Source organism: Vigna radiata, chromosome 8, assembly GCF_000741045.1.
Source record: "Vigna radiata var. radiata cultivar VC1973A chromosome 8, Vradiata_ver6, whole genome shotgun sequence".
Lineage (NCBI taxonomy): Eukaryota > Viridiplantae > Streptophyta > Magnoliopsida > Fabales > Fabaceae > Vigna > Vigna radiata.
Window position 1 is genome coordinate 14,382,798 of NC_028358.1, and position 12,789 is coordinate 14,395,586.

The 12,789-nt window shown below is 34.1% G+C and overlaps 5 protein-coding genes across 7 annotated transcripts; 2 read left to right on the forward strand and 3 right to left on the reverse strand.

Annotated features, from left to right (window-relative positions):
- Positions 1–482: 482 nt before the first annotated feature.
- On the reverse strand, positions 483–2,191 carry LOC111242340. Of its 3 annotated transcripts, XM_022785087.1 has the most exons (5): positions 1,573–2,191; positions 1,341–1,477; positions 1,143–1,244; positions 989–1,054; positions 483–899 (listed from the first exon to the last, which is right to left on the reverse strand). In XM_022785087.1, the coding sequence occupies exons 1-4, from the start codon at positions 1,814–1,816 to the stop codon at positions 1,022–1,024; spliced, it is 516 nt and encodes a 171-aa protein (XP_022640808.1). In that variant the 5' UTR covers positions 1,817–2,191; the 3' UTR covers positions 483–899; positions 989–1,021. The 3 variants fall into 3 exon arrangements, 2 of the variants coding, with proteins under 2 accessions (XP_022640808.1, XP_022640807.1); XR_002669150.1 differs by having other exon boundaries at positions 989–1,244; XM_022785086.1 differs by having other exon boundaries at positions 483–1,244.
- A 750-nt stretch (positions 2,192–2,941) lies between these two features.
- Positions 2,942–3,736, forward strand: LOC106770270 (protein FAR-RED IMPAIRED RESPONSE 1-like). Its single transcript, XM_014656087.1, has one exon. The coding sequence runs from the start codon at positions 2,942–2,944 to the stop codon at positions 3,734–3,736; it is 795 nt and encodes a 264-aa protein (XP_014511573.1).
- A 7-nt stretch (positions 3,737–3,743) lies between these two features.
- LOC106770271 (protein FAR-RED IMPAIRED RESPONSE 1-like) lies at positions 3,744–5,541 on the forward strand. The gene is made up of 3 exons (XM_014656089.1): positions 3,744–5,141; positions 5,246–5,338; positions 5,434–5,541. Exons 1-3 carry the CDS (start codon positions 3,744–3,746, stop codon positions 5,539–5,541), a joined length of 1,599 nt encoding a protein of 532 aa, XP_014511575.1.
- A 1,378-nt stretch (positions 5,542–6,919) lies between these two features.
- Positions 6,920–7,473, reverse strand: LOC106771647 (ethylene-responsive transcription factor RAP2-12-like). Its single transcript, XM_014657645.2, has one exon. It carries the CDS (start codon positions 7,380–7,382, stop codon positions 7,092–7,094), a length of 291 nt encoding a protein of 96 aa, XP_014513131.1. The 5' UTR covers positions 7,383–7,473; the 3' UTR covers positions 6,920–7,091.
- Positions 7,474–8,465: 992 nt separating this feature from the next.
- Positions 8,466–11,876, reverse strand: LOC106770272. The gene is made up of 7 exons (XM_022785164.1): positions 11,857–11,876; positions 11,648–11,755; positions 10,302–10,386; positions 10,060–10,102; positions 9,341–9,967; positions 9,124–9,258; positions 8,466–9,034 (listed from the first exon to the last, which is right to left on the reverse strand). The coding sequence occupies exons 5-7, from the start codon at positions 9,836–9,838 to the stop codon at positions 8,471–8,473; spliced, it is 1,197 nt and encodes a 398-aa protein (XP_022640885.1). The 5' UTR covers positions 9,839–9,967; positions 10,060–10,102; positions 10,302–10,386; positions 11,648–11,755; positions 11,857–11,876; the 3' UTR covers positions 8,466–8,470.
- Positions 11,877–12,789: the final 913 nt, after the last annotated feature.

The window sequence follows — 12,789 nt, forward strand, 5'->3', positions numbered from 1 at the left end:
CACATCAACTTGAAGACATAACCACTTACTGCACCACAAAAAGTGGTCATTGGGATTGAATTAAATCAATTTTATTGTTGTTCAAAACATCTATATAACCTAACCACATAGTACTGAGGACATAATCAGTTACTGCACAAAGACATATGTGGTCATGGGGATTGAATTAATCACTTATGCTTTGGTACAAAACACAGTCCACAACCAACCACATCAAGTTGAAGACATAACCACTTACTGGACAACAATAAGTGTCATTGGGATTCAATTAAATCAATTTTATTGTTGTTCAAACATCTTGAAAACGTAACCATATAGTACTGAGGACATAACCAGTTACTGCATAAAGACATATGTGGTCATGGGGGATTGAATTAATCATTTTTGCCATTGTACAAAACGCAGTCAACAACCAACCACATCAAGTTGAGGACATAACCACTTACTGGACAACAAAAAGTAGTGATTGGGATTCAATTGAACAACAAATTAAGGAAGGAACATAACAACACATAGTTAATTTTTTTTAATTAACAACAACATCATATCAAACTTATAACATAACAAACATTACATTATCTAACAACACATTAATGAAGGTGGTTTTGGTAGTTCACTATCAATACTACATAACAAAGCCTTCTAAAAACGAACCCTAAATGAAACTCACAACAAGGATAAAACTATAATTCAAATCATCAAACAACGAAAGTCCTCAGTTTCTTCCACTTTTAATTATTGTTGTTAGCTCTACTGCCTTCAGGTTTGTCATTGCCAACAGGTGGAGTCAACATGCTAAGGATGTCATCAACGAAACGACTTGGAAGCTTCTTAGTAACAATGGGTATTGATAGACGAACTAGTTCATCAGTGGGCCGCCCAATATCACTTGCAAAAACCTTCACATATGGAGAGAACCATTCAAAGTGGTCAAAAAAATCAACAACCAATATAGAACACAACAATAGAAAACAGTTGTAAACGTTACCTTCACAACATTGTTAAGAGTTATGTTAAGATATTATGTTCCGCGCATTGGTGCAAAAATTGCAACCTGTTAAATGCCATGTTGGTTAACTTCATATACTCTTGTGGGAATAAAAATTTAATAAGTTATTTATCATCACAAACCATATACTTACATCTTGTAGGATTATTACACTTCCAACTTTTAAGTTGGGACCTATTTCAGGATGATCAATGGCCTTGCGGTGAACACTTGCTTTTACAGTCCCTGTTGGATCCTGTGAAGAGAGACCGTTTCCATAAATTCAGTTCAGTTTGGTACTTAAATGAAGTTAACAATTCACTATACACATTAACAATACACATAAACCAACCCGAATTGTTATTTTCATGTCTCCCAATCCGTTATGCTCACGAGCTTTAATAAGACATCGCAACAAGGACACCTTAAAAGTTCCTTTCAAGGAATCAAGGGTTGAGATATGCTCAACCTCATATTTAAGCAACAATCCTGCAAATGATTTCATTACTCCAAAAAGCTTCCTTGAATCAGAAATTTTGGACGTCTATGAGTTTTAATTCCCAAGTAGTGATTAATGTACTTACCATGGATGTCGATGAATTTTTCAGCCCATACCCAAGCATTGGATGTGAAGTCACGATCAAAACTGACTTTTTCTATGATACCTAAGAATTCTTGTGTGGGGATGTTTTCATTGACCTGGCGGTTAAGCATTGCAGCCTGAACCACACCAGCAGGGCCCGGAATGACACTATTATTCGAATTGCAACGTCGAATGAAACCATCAAGATCACTTTCATCAATATCTAGTTGTTCCCAAGGTTCCATTGTTCGGTGTTCTTGTTGACAAAAAGAATAAATGAAGAGGAAGTGAACATTAAGAAAATGAACACATAGAACTGGCAAGCATTATTCTTCATTAAAACATGAAAGGAAAACTACGCGAATACAAAGACAAAAATAATCCATCATTTAGTCAACCATATCCAACGTTGGGGATGAAGCAAATGCATCATTAAAATTGGGCATACCTTCAAAACCCGAAGCCCTTCGTTGCAGATATGTTAGGGCATCCCACATTATCACAATTTATAATAACTTTCAAATGGAAATAACGGAAATGCCCCTAGGTAGCATTAATTGTGATTGCTTGTGATAGAAGTCATGGAAAGCCAACACCATTAAATGCTTCTGCAAAATTTTAAAGACCAATTTCCCTTTTTTAAGTCTCAACTACAAATAGAAGTGGGGAAGACTCATTTTCGTACGCATCTTTTATACAACCACCGTAAACCCTAAAATTTAAGAAGATGAATGGAATAGTCTAAGCCATTTATTGAGGTGCATCTCTATCAACAACCATTGAAGTGGTATTAAAAAGGTGAGTCAACAAAACTTTTTCTTGCATCAGAAGGTTGTTGTGTTGCATAGATGGTTGTTGAGTTCATTTAATGTTTACATTTATATTGAATGAATGTTCTGAAGTTGCTATTGAGTTCTATACTATGACAATATGGTTTCGATATTGGTCATTTGACATTGAAATTCAAACTTAATGGTACAGTAAATGGTTATTTCCTCATTCGTAAGTGGTTATTTGTTACACTGGTTATGTACATATATATATATATATATATAAAATATAATAAGTTGAATATGAAGTATGCCATTATGTACTCCACTAAGTTCTAATTAATCTTGTATTCAATACATTTAAGAAAAGCATGGACAAGAGAATATACATATACACGTTTTTGGATAATGTTAAATATCAATAATAACATTTAACGTTTGCAGTAAGTGGTTATTCATTCCTTCATATGTGGTTATGTTTTCAAGTGGTTTTGTACAGCTATAAAATTTTGTTTGCTTTATTGTAGTTGAGGATCCTATAATTTATTCCACTGACTACTACTTATTGTTGTATTCAATTAATGCAGGAAAACCTCCGAAATGGAGAATATGAATACTTGTTTGGATGATATTGAAATTGATCAATTACATGGCAAAGTTGCAGAAGATATAAATGAAAATCATGTTCAACCTAACTCAATCCCTCCATCAGTTGGAATGGTTTTTGAAAGTGTTAATCAAGCCAAGTCATTTTATAGACAATATGCAATATCAAAGGGCTTTGGAATTCGAACAAGGAGTTCAAGGAAGAACAACAAAAACGAATTATGTTACTTCATGATGGTGTGTTCTAGGGCTGGAAAATTTGTCGCATGCAATCAAAATGAAATGATTGGACGTCCAACACAGGCTAATGATTGTGCAGCTCGAATGATTGTATCAAAAAGAGATGACAAGTGGTACATTTCGGCATTTGATGATGTACATACTCATGATCTTAGTCCAACAAAGTCAAGATTGTTCCGAGGCAATAAAAGGATGAATCTGAATGTGAAGAGAACACTAGACTTAAATGCAGAAGCAGGAGTTAGGATTAACAAGAGTTTTCGATCGTTGGTTTGTGCTACAGGAGGTTATGAAAACATGGAGTTTGTGGAACAAGATGTTAGAAATTATGTCGCCAAACAGAGAAGAGCATTATCAAAAGATGGTGATGCCAAGGCACTCTTAAACCATTTCTCTTCCATGAGAGAATTGAATAAGGATTTCTTTTTCAACATTGATGTTGATGACGACAACCGCATATTGAATGTATTTTGGGCTGATGCACGAAGTAGGGCAGCTTGTGAGTACTTTGGTGATGTCATATCTTTTGACAACATACTTAACAAATAAGTATGACATGCCGTTTGCTCCTTTCGTTGGCGTCAACCACCATGGTCAATCAATATTGTTAGGTTGTGGATTGTTATGCTCAGAGGACATAGATTCATTTGTTTGGCTATTTAATTCATGGCTTAGGTGCATGTCCAATAGAGCGCCCCAGGGAATTGTTACCGATCAATGCAAAGCAATGAAGAAAGCAATAGAAATCGTGTTTCCAAACAGTCATCATAGGTGGTGCTTGTGGCATATAATGAAAAAAATACCTAAGAAGTTACAAGGCTATGCCGCTTACAAAGATATCAAGCGACAACTAAAGCAAGTTGTGTACAATTCTGATTCAGTTGACGACTTTGTTTACGGTTGGGAAAGGATGGTAACAATATTTTCACTACAAACAAACGAATGGCTCTGTTCACTTTACGAAGAGCGAAGCAGGTGGGTTCCATGTTACCTGAGAAACAATTTTTGGGCTGGCATGTCAACCACTCAAAGAAGCGAGAGTATNAATGCATTTTTTGATGGATATATTAACTCACAAACTACTCTTCAAGAATTTGTTAAACAATATGACAATGCACTACAACACAAGACAGAAAAAGAAACCCAAGCTGACTTCACATCCTTAAACACAACTCTTCCATGTGGGTCACAATCACTCATTGAGCGACAATTCCAAAAGAATTACACACATGCTAAGTTTGCAGAAATACGGTCAGAATTTAGAGGAAAAATTAATTGTTTTGTTGACGGTGTTGTTGTAGAAGATAAATCATCATATTACAAGGTGACAGAGGACTCCATTCATAATGAGATAAGGGAAGAGAGGGTATTCAAGGTTACATTTGAACGAGATACAAAGAATGTGAGTTGCAGTTGTTTGCTTTTTGAGTTTAGGGGTATTATTTGTAGACATTGTGTATGTGTCCTGGCACAAGAGCGAGTAACACAGCTTCCTGCTAAGTACGTACTAACAAGATGGTGTAAAAATATCCGCAGAAAACACACGTATATTAGAGCAACATACAACAACAAAGAAAAGGATCCACATATTGAACGGTATGATAACTTATGCAAGACTTTTGCTGATATTCCTGAGATTGCGTGTGAGTCAACAAACATGACAGAATTATTGATTGACCACCTTAGATCATTTGTGGACCATCATGGCCTACAAATTTCACCTTCACCTACACCTTATGTCAACAACACCACTCACAAAGAACAACAACACATGCATCATACTAACGTAGCTCATGATGTAGACACAAATGCAAACAATGTTGACATCCAAAGCCCTCAAGTTGTGAAGCGAAAGGGTCGACCTAGGACAAAAAGGTTGAAATCCACATCTGAAAGAGTAACAAGGAAGAAACAATGGGCAAAACAAAGTTGTCCAACATCTATTCATATTGCTGTAAGTTATTATCTTAGCTTCATCAATTGCAATAAACATTTCACGGTGTTATAATTTCTAAACTAAGGCAATTTAAACTGACTTCAAACCTACTACTCATGAAGGATGCTATGATGGACGGACCGAATACAACATTCAGCAATGAAATTGATGGGACACTAAACACAGATTACACAACAACGAACTCAATTGGACCGGTAATATGATATTGGAATTTCATACTTCATTGATTTGCCATTTACTACGTCTTACATATGCTTAAATGTCATGCAATCGATGTTGTGTCTTGCAGGTATCAAGTGTGCAATCCCCTGGGTTCATGTCACTACTTGCATCATTACACAATGACATGCAAAACACGCAATCGTCCACAACTAACATCGAGAATGTTTTTCCGTAAGAAGACAATGGTTTTGTATTAAAAAATTTGACAATGAAGTTTAACTTTGTTGACATGTATGTAATGACCTTTTTTTGGTGAACTCACATGAAAGATGTCATGAAAATGAATGTCATATTTAACCATATAGTAACAAATGTTATATTTATATAATTTTTAAAACAACTTTGGTATTGTCGGCTTTATATTCAATGAACCTATTTTCTTAGTGTACAAAATGACCAACCACATAAAGTTCATAGTATAAACAATTACTTCACTAATCATTTTCACCAATTTATTCTTGTCTATGTTAAGGTTCCATGTAATCGGTATCCTAAAAACAAGTTACATTAATTGACCTTTTATTACTGTAACTTATATGCTATATTATTGTAACTTAAATGGTCTTCATTATTTTTTAAAACAAATTATTAATAAATAATTATTATTATTATTATTAGATGATAATTTTTGTTACGCTGGTTACTATTTTTGTTGGCCAGATTAGGTTGTCTTACATTGTAGTAATAGAACAATTGAAAATTGGATAAAGAATCAATTAAGAAAATGGTATATTAATGCTAAGAAATACTAAGTACCTATGAGTATTATAATATTCAATTATTGATTTGTTTTAAAAATAAAAATAATATTATCATAAAGTTATAAATTACATAAAAAAGTATGTTATTTTTCAAATACATCCTTTATTTCTAAAATACTATTGACAATACTTATATTTATTATTATGATTGCTGAAAGTAGTTTATAAAATTAATATTACACAAATATTATTTCATAGTGTTAAAAAGATAACTTTTTATTTTGTCATTATATTCTCTAAATTTCATCTACAATTTATTCAGAACATACGACATCATGTTGCTGCTTTTGACATAGAAGACGATTGTTTAAATAACACCATATTTCTACATCATACATCATATACAACAATCGTAACATCAACGTTCCCGACATTTTGGACTTCTACGCAATGGAATTGAAAAACTTTGGTTCGGTAAACTTCTCCATCTCTTACATACCAAACTAATAAAATTACTCAAATCAAATATTTATAATTTTCTGCATCTTGCTCATCATAGTGCTCTTTTTCATCCTTCAAATTTTCTCACAAGAGGATAACCATGGAAAAACAACCGAGTTCAAAAATATCAGAAGCCAAGACTGTTGTTTCACAGATCATATTATAATCGCCCTGCAACATCAATCGAGATTCCCTGAAGCTAAAACTATGGACTTTGACAGGGTAAAAGAAAGCCTAAATAGCTATATAGAGTCCCAAAATTTAAAAGCAAGAGATTAATAAACTTCACTCGTGCTGAGCGAGTTAATTGTTTTCAAATCTATCCGCAATAGAGATCACAATCATTCCAGAGAGCAAGAAAAATGGAAATAATATCATATTTTTGTCAAGCACAAGCAGGGATGTGTACTTGGGAGGAATAAATGCAACAAAAACACAAACAAAATTAATGAACTCCGAAGGAAAATGAAAAATGATGTGCAGCTTATTTAAATACACAGGGAGGAGGCCAACAAAAGGCTGCTCAGAAAACTCCGCCAGCCATGGAAGGATTGTCATCAAAGCTCCAAAGGTTCATCAGGTTTCCACCATCCTGGGTTGTATCGCAAGATAGAAAGGAGTCCAATGAACTATCGTCCCAGCTCCCTTCAAGATAAGGCATCTGAAAAAACTTCAACTCAGATTCAATATCCACAAGCTCCTCAGAGAGTGTCTTGGAAGAATCATCTTGCATAGATACCACATCCTGAGAGTTAGTCTGATGGGTGGCATCCTGTGCAAAATGAGAATCGCAATCCAAAGAAGCAGAAAGCATGGATGAGATCTCAGGACTAGGTGTCAGTTTACAAAGTCAATTCTTAAAGATGCAATAACCAACAAATACAATCCAGAAAGTTTGAAATATTTTGTCAAACTTACCCGGGACAAAATGTTGCTTTTGAAAGGTCAGTCTGAAACTCTTGACATAACCCACCATAGTCCAGGCTAGACTGAAGAAGACCACAATATCATATACCTCTTCCAATGTTCTGGACCAAAGAGATTTCCTTTTCAAGCTCCTCACAAACTTTCTCTGATGCTTTATTTCAATCTGAAAAGCTGTGATACTGTCCCCTACAATTTCAAAGAAAACGACCTGTCAAAAATAAGACAAATACTGGAGAAGATTGATTTGCAGATCATTTGTTAGATTGATAATCTAAAATGACAACTCTCAACAAGACCAACAATTAACAATGTTCTTAGTAAAAATTAAAGTTATTCTTGGCTAAGCACTTGAACAAAACTAAAATCATCAATGGAAAAGAAAGTCAGACATTTTAGGGAAAACTATATTGGGAAGCTTCTAACCGTACAAAGGAAGATTTAAGGATTCCATTTCCTTAATATTGTTCTCATAATCTTGTTTAAAACGTTCTATCGAAGTTAGCTCGTCATATAATTGTTGCGCAAAGAAAATATCAAGTTATTTAAAGAAGGAACAAATAGAAATTCAAGATTACAACTGAAGTTTAGGAACATCAGAAAAAGTAGGAAATACTGCAATATCAAAAACATCAATAGTATTCATGGATTAAACATGTAACATTTCACTCATTCATTACAATTTCAATTTTACAATCTTTTACTTTCTCTAATTCTGTCTTATGTGAAAGGCCTGCAACATGTATTCCAAAAGAGGTAATTGCAATTTGCTTACACCAGTATTGTGAGATAGAGTTGTGAACTCATGCATCGTGTTTTCTGCCTCTACCCTTGGCTGCATGTTGTCCAATAGGTCCATGTCTAATCTGAAATTTTGTGATTATTTAAGAAATCAACAAAATGAGTTAGCATTATCTTTTCTCAAAAGTAAGTAAACTCACCTTGACAAATATCGGTCTAGGTTATGCCAAACATGATCTATTCAATGCACCTACGTTTTTTCCTATCTAATTTTGTCCAAGGGGTTTTCAAAGAAACGCTTTTCACACGCTTCCTAGGTTGAGCCTTTAAACGTGTGTACATGTCAGAGTTTTTAATAACAATTTCTTCATGAACTAAATCATCACCATCTTTTTCAATGTCAATATTCCCAACATCATCACCTTTTTCTGAGTTTGACTTCCAACCACTGTAAAGTACTATCTCATTATCTTTATGTAAAATTGTGCCCCGAAATTCTTCATCTAACTTATAATCTCCCTTAGAATTTGAGTTCTTAATTGGAGTTCTGTCATCATAAACCTTTGGTTGCCTCTTCTTTGCACGAATCATTTGTAGCTTCTCTACCTCTTTCTCAAGCTTGGCAATTGAGACCTCTTGGTCAACAATAATAGTACGCAGAGCTTCATTTTCAGCCACAATATCAGCAATCGATCGCCTATGCAAGTTGTCCTTCACTCTAATATTATTATCACCATCTATAGCTTCTTTAACTATTTCAATGTACATCTCTTCTTTGCTTACATATACCTCAGTAATCACCTACACAAAACAAATTAACCACGCAAATCATATTAAATTGAATACAAATTACATTACAAGTACTTAATACAAGGTAATTTTAATCTCACTTCATTAGAGGAAAAGGCTTTTTCAACTTCTGCTTCACCAACTCTAACATGCATCCAATGAAGGATTCTAGGTATACAAGTTCTTGTTTTAGCCAACTTATTTTGACCAAATAGCACATGTTCCATTGCCCAGATCTGTTACATAGAAAATTCAATTTCAAATAAATAAAAATTATAAATTATTACAATATATTTTGTAACTAACATCAAAACGTACCTGTAATGCAAATATACAACCATCCACATGACAGTGTGATCTTTTTTGTGTGTTCCCTACACACAATGCAGCATCACACAAACTACAAACCAAATACTCATAAATAACACCCCCCCAATTATACTTTCCAATACATGATAAATCATCTAATAATTCAAATAAACCTAAATGAACTTTTCCACCTCTATTTGAAAACAAAAACTCACTCAAGCCTAACAATAAATATAACCTACAAACATCAGCCACTTCACCCCCTTTTATATAGTTTTGAAGTTGTTCATAAACATTGTCTACACTTACATCATTTGTGTCAAAGAGTCTCCTAGTATGACAATCAACTTCCTCTTTGAACAACTTAAACATCTCTCCATTAACCCTAACCCCTAAACCTAAGCAAACATCTAATTTGGTGAATGGAATAAAGATAGACCTAACTTCAAACCCACCCCTCCTCTCTAACCATGTATTACACAATTGTAAAACTAGCTTCCTACACATTTTGATATTCGTGTCAATGGACAATAGCCATGCAAAAGGAGTGGTTTGAATGAATGTCTTTTACACATCTGTTAATAAGGTGTTCACATGTGCCAAGTATTTTGTCCTGCAAGAATGTCGTGCATAAACCTATGCATAAAAGTAAACAATTCAACAACTCAAACAAACCAATTCAACAAATCATATTTGAACACTACAAAAATCATCATGTGCATTCAAACCTGTTTTTCCATAATCACTCTTGCAAGTATCTTTATGCTTTAACTGCATGTCTGTAAAATAAAAAAGTTACAGTTCAAACCAAAACTAAAGGGTAAGAGCTTTTATATCCTAAGTACCCCAAGATTAAAACCATAACAAAAAAATTATCAAAAGAAACCTCAATTAAGAAGATAGACAACACTATAGGACAAGCCACAGTAAATATGGTTTCAATAACTTTGAATCAAGTAAACAAACTTACATGGGTTGCAGGAATATGATTTCCACTGACAAGTCAAGCAAAAGTGTGCCAAACCTATAAGTTACACTCTGTGGACTGTCTCTGCCTACAAAACCACGGAATAAGAGACCAAACAAACCGCCATTATCTACTTATATTTATTACTTATCATGATATGAAATGAATATAATAATTAAACCATCATCAAATCATATAAGGCAAAAGGAAGCATGAGAACATTTAATATGTTTGGAGAAAGTTACACAAACTCCGACAAAAGTCACAAGTTACATCCATAAGAATAGAGGTAAAAGAGAATGCTTAATAAAAAAACCATTTTGTCTAATTTTAAGAAATAAGAAGATAGTAGAACCATGAAAATAAAACCATATTCCTGGGCAATTTCTAGCCCACTATTAACAATAATTAGGAGACTAAATAATATTAATTAAATCCTTAAATAATTTACAGTAATCAATATATGAAATTGTTGATTACTATGCACAAAAGCACATACTAATATTGATATGTACACAATAAAATTGGGTAGAAATTAGTAGAAATTAACCGCTTAGAAAATGGAACTCAAATAAAAGTAACTGCAAAAGTGAAGATAAAAAGGCATTGGTTTAAAAGATAGTACAAATATCATTATATATAAGCACAAATACACAAGCCAAATATGCCTATGTTTAATTGAGACCACTATATCATGAGCTTCGATGGTGTCTGACTGGCAGTTCGTTTCTTAAAAAAAATCCAACTCCATCATATTAATCAATACTGTCATTAACAATAGGTATTCCTATTTATTTTCTTTACTTATGTCTTTCCAATGTTTATCATATGGTATATAATTCATACATATAGTGTATAATTCATACATAAATACAACCACTCATGTAATACAATGTTCNTTACTTCATAGTATAAATGAGTATTATTTAAAAATGATTTTCATGAGCATATCAAATTTAAGATAGTTTGAAAGAGAAAGTGATAATATCAGTAATTTCTACAGTGTACTCTATTTAAAGATATTTCTTTGAACAGCCAACACAAGAAGAAACAAAAAATAATATATGAATGTACCTAGAAATGTTAATTTAGTCTATACAAGCTCGGTGACTTGACAACCAAATTAAGATCATCTTTTTATGTGACTTATAATTTCTGCTGACATGATAAAATTTCATAAATCGATTCATTTTGGCTACAACACAAATCATCTTGCTCTTCACTTATAACTTATCCTTCAAAAGAATCAATACAGTGCAACAACTAAAATGTCATAACACATAAAGAACAGAATAGGATAATTAGATAAAACATTTATCACTCTTCTTAATGGTCATGGAATCAGTTACCTCTCCTCAAAAGGGAAAACGTGAGGAACAATAGTGACAGCAGAACCAACACTCAATGAAGCTAATGAATCATCATGTATCAGGTTGAATGCTAAAACTTCATGAGTTCTGGCAGCAACAACAATTGGTAATGCAAAGAAGAAATGTTTACTATTAGTAATGCAAAGAAGAGAAATATCTATTATAATATTTTGGAGTATCACACCTACCGCAACTCTCTCCCTCACGACCTTTCTTCCTTTAGTCCAGTGTTTTCCAAAATAAACCAAAAATAAAAGGAAAGATAGACTGATGACAAAAGAAGAAAGGAAGAAGCTCATACTTTATATTCTTCAAACAGTACAAAGGGGAGAAAATAGAAACGGGACAAACCTTCCGCGCTCCACACCAATCACGTCCGATATGAACTTCGCCTTGGACTTCAACTTCGTCGGTATGAACTTTTTCGATCACGTCCAGCCTCCGGTGGCAGCCAAGGAGTTCTCCTTCTTGTTTTTTCTTTCTCGCCTTCTCTCTCAACTCTAACCCTAGCGCAAAAATTGCCTCTTCCAAAATGAGATGGTCGACCTTTCAAAAATTCAAATTAGAGACAGGATCCTAATACACTCATACGCACCGTTTCATTTATTGTCTCACATATCACCACAGCATTCCACATACTCAAATGACAAATATACCCTTTCTGACATTCACAAGAAGTGGGTCCCACTGCGTGTCAAATGAATGTTATTTTCTCTGAGCGTGTCAAAGTAACATTTCTCTTTGGAAGAATATGCTGATGCTGAATGGGCTGAAGTGAATTGGGCCAGCGCTGTTGGATTTAATTTGAAGCCCTCGGTGCAGATTAAGTGAAACGCAGCGTTTCATGCTGCTAAGATTTGCCAAGCTGAAGGGGTCTTCTAATTTGTGTTTTATTTAGTGCAAGGAAGCTCAAAGCAAATGGGGATTTTTCTCCCAATTCTTCTAACTCAGCAGCTAGGGTTCTAGAGAACGCGAGAAAGAAAGGAGAGTTGGTTCGTGTCAGTTTCTCAAGAGCGCAAAGCTGTGTCAGACACACGTGCGGGAAGTTGGATCAGTCAGATTTACGGTTGGAAGCACGTGCAAAACGGTCGACGGTGGGAGAAGCTTTCAGAGTCAGTTTT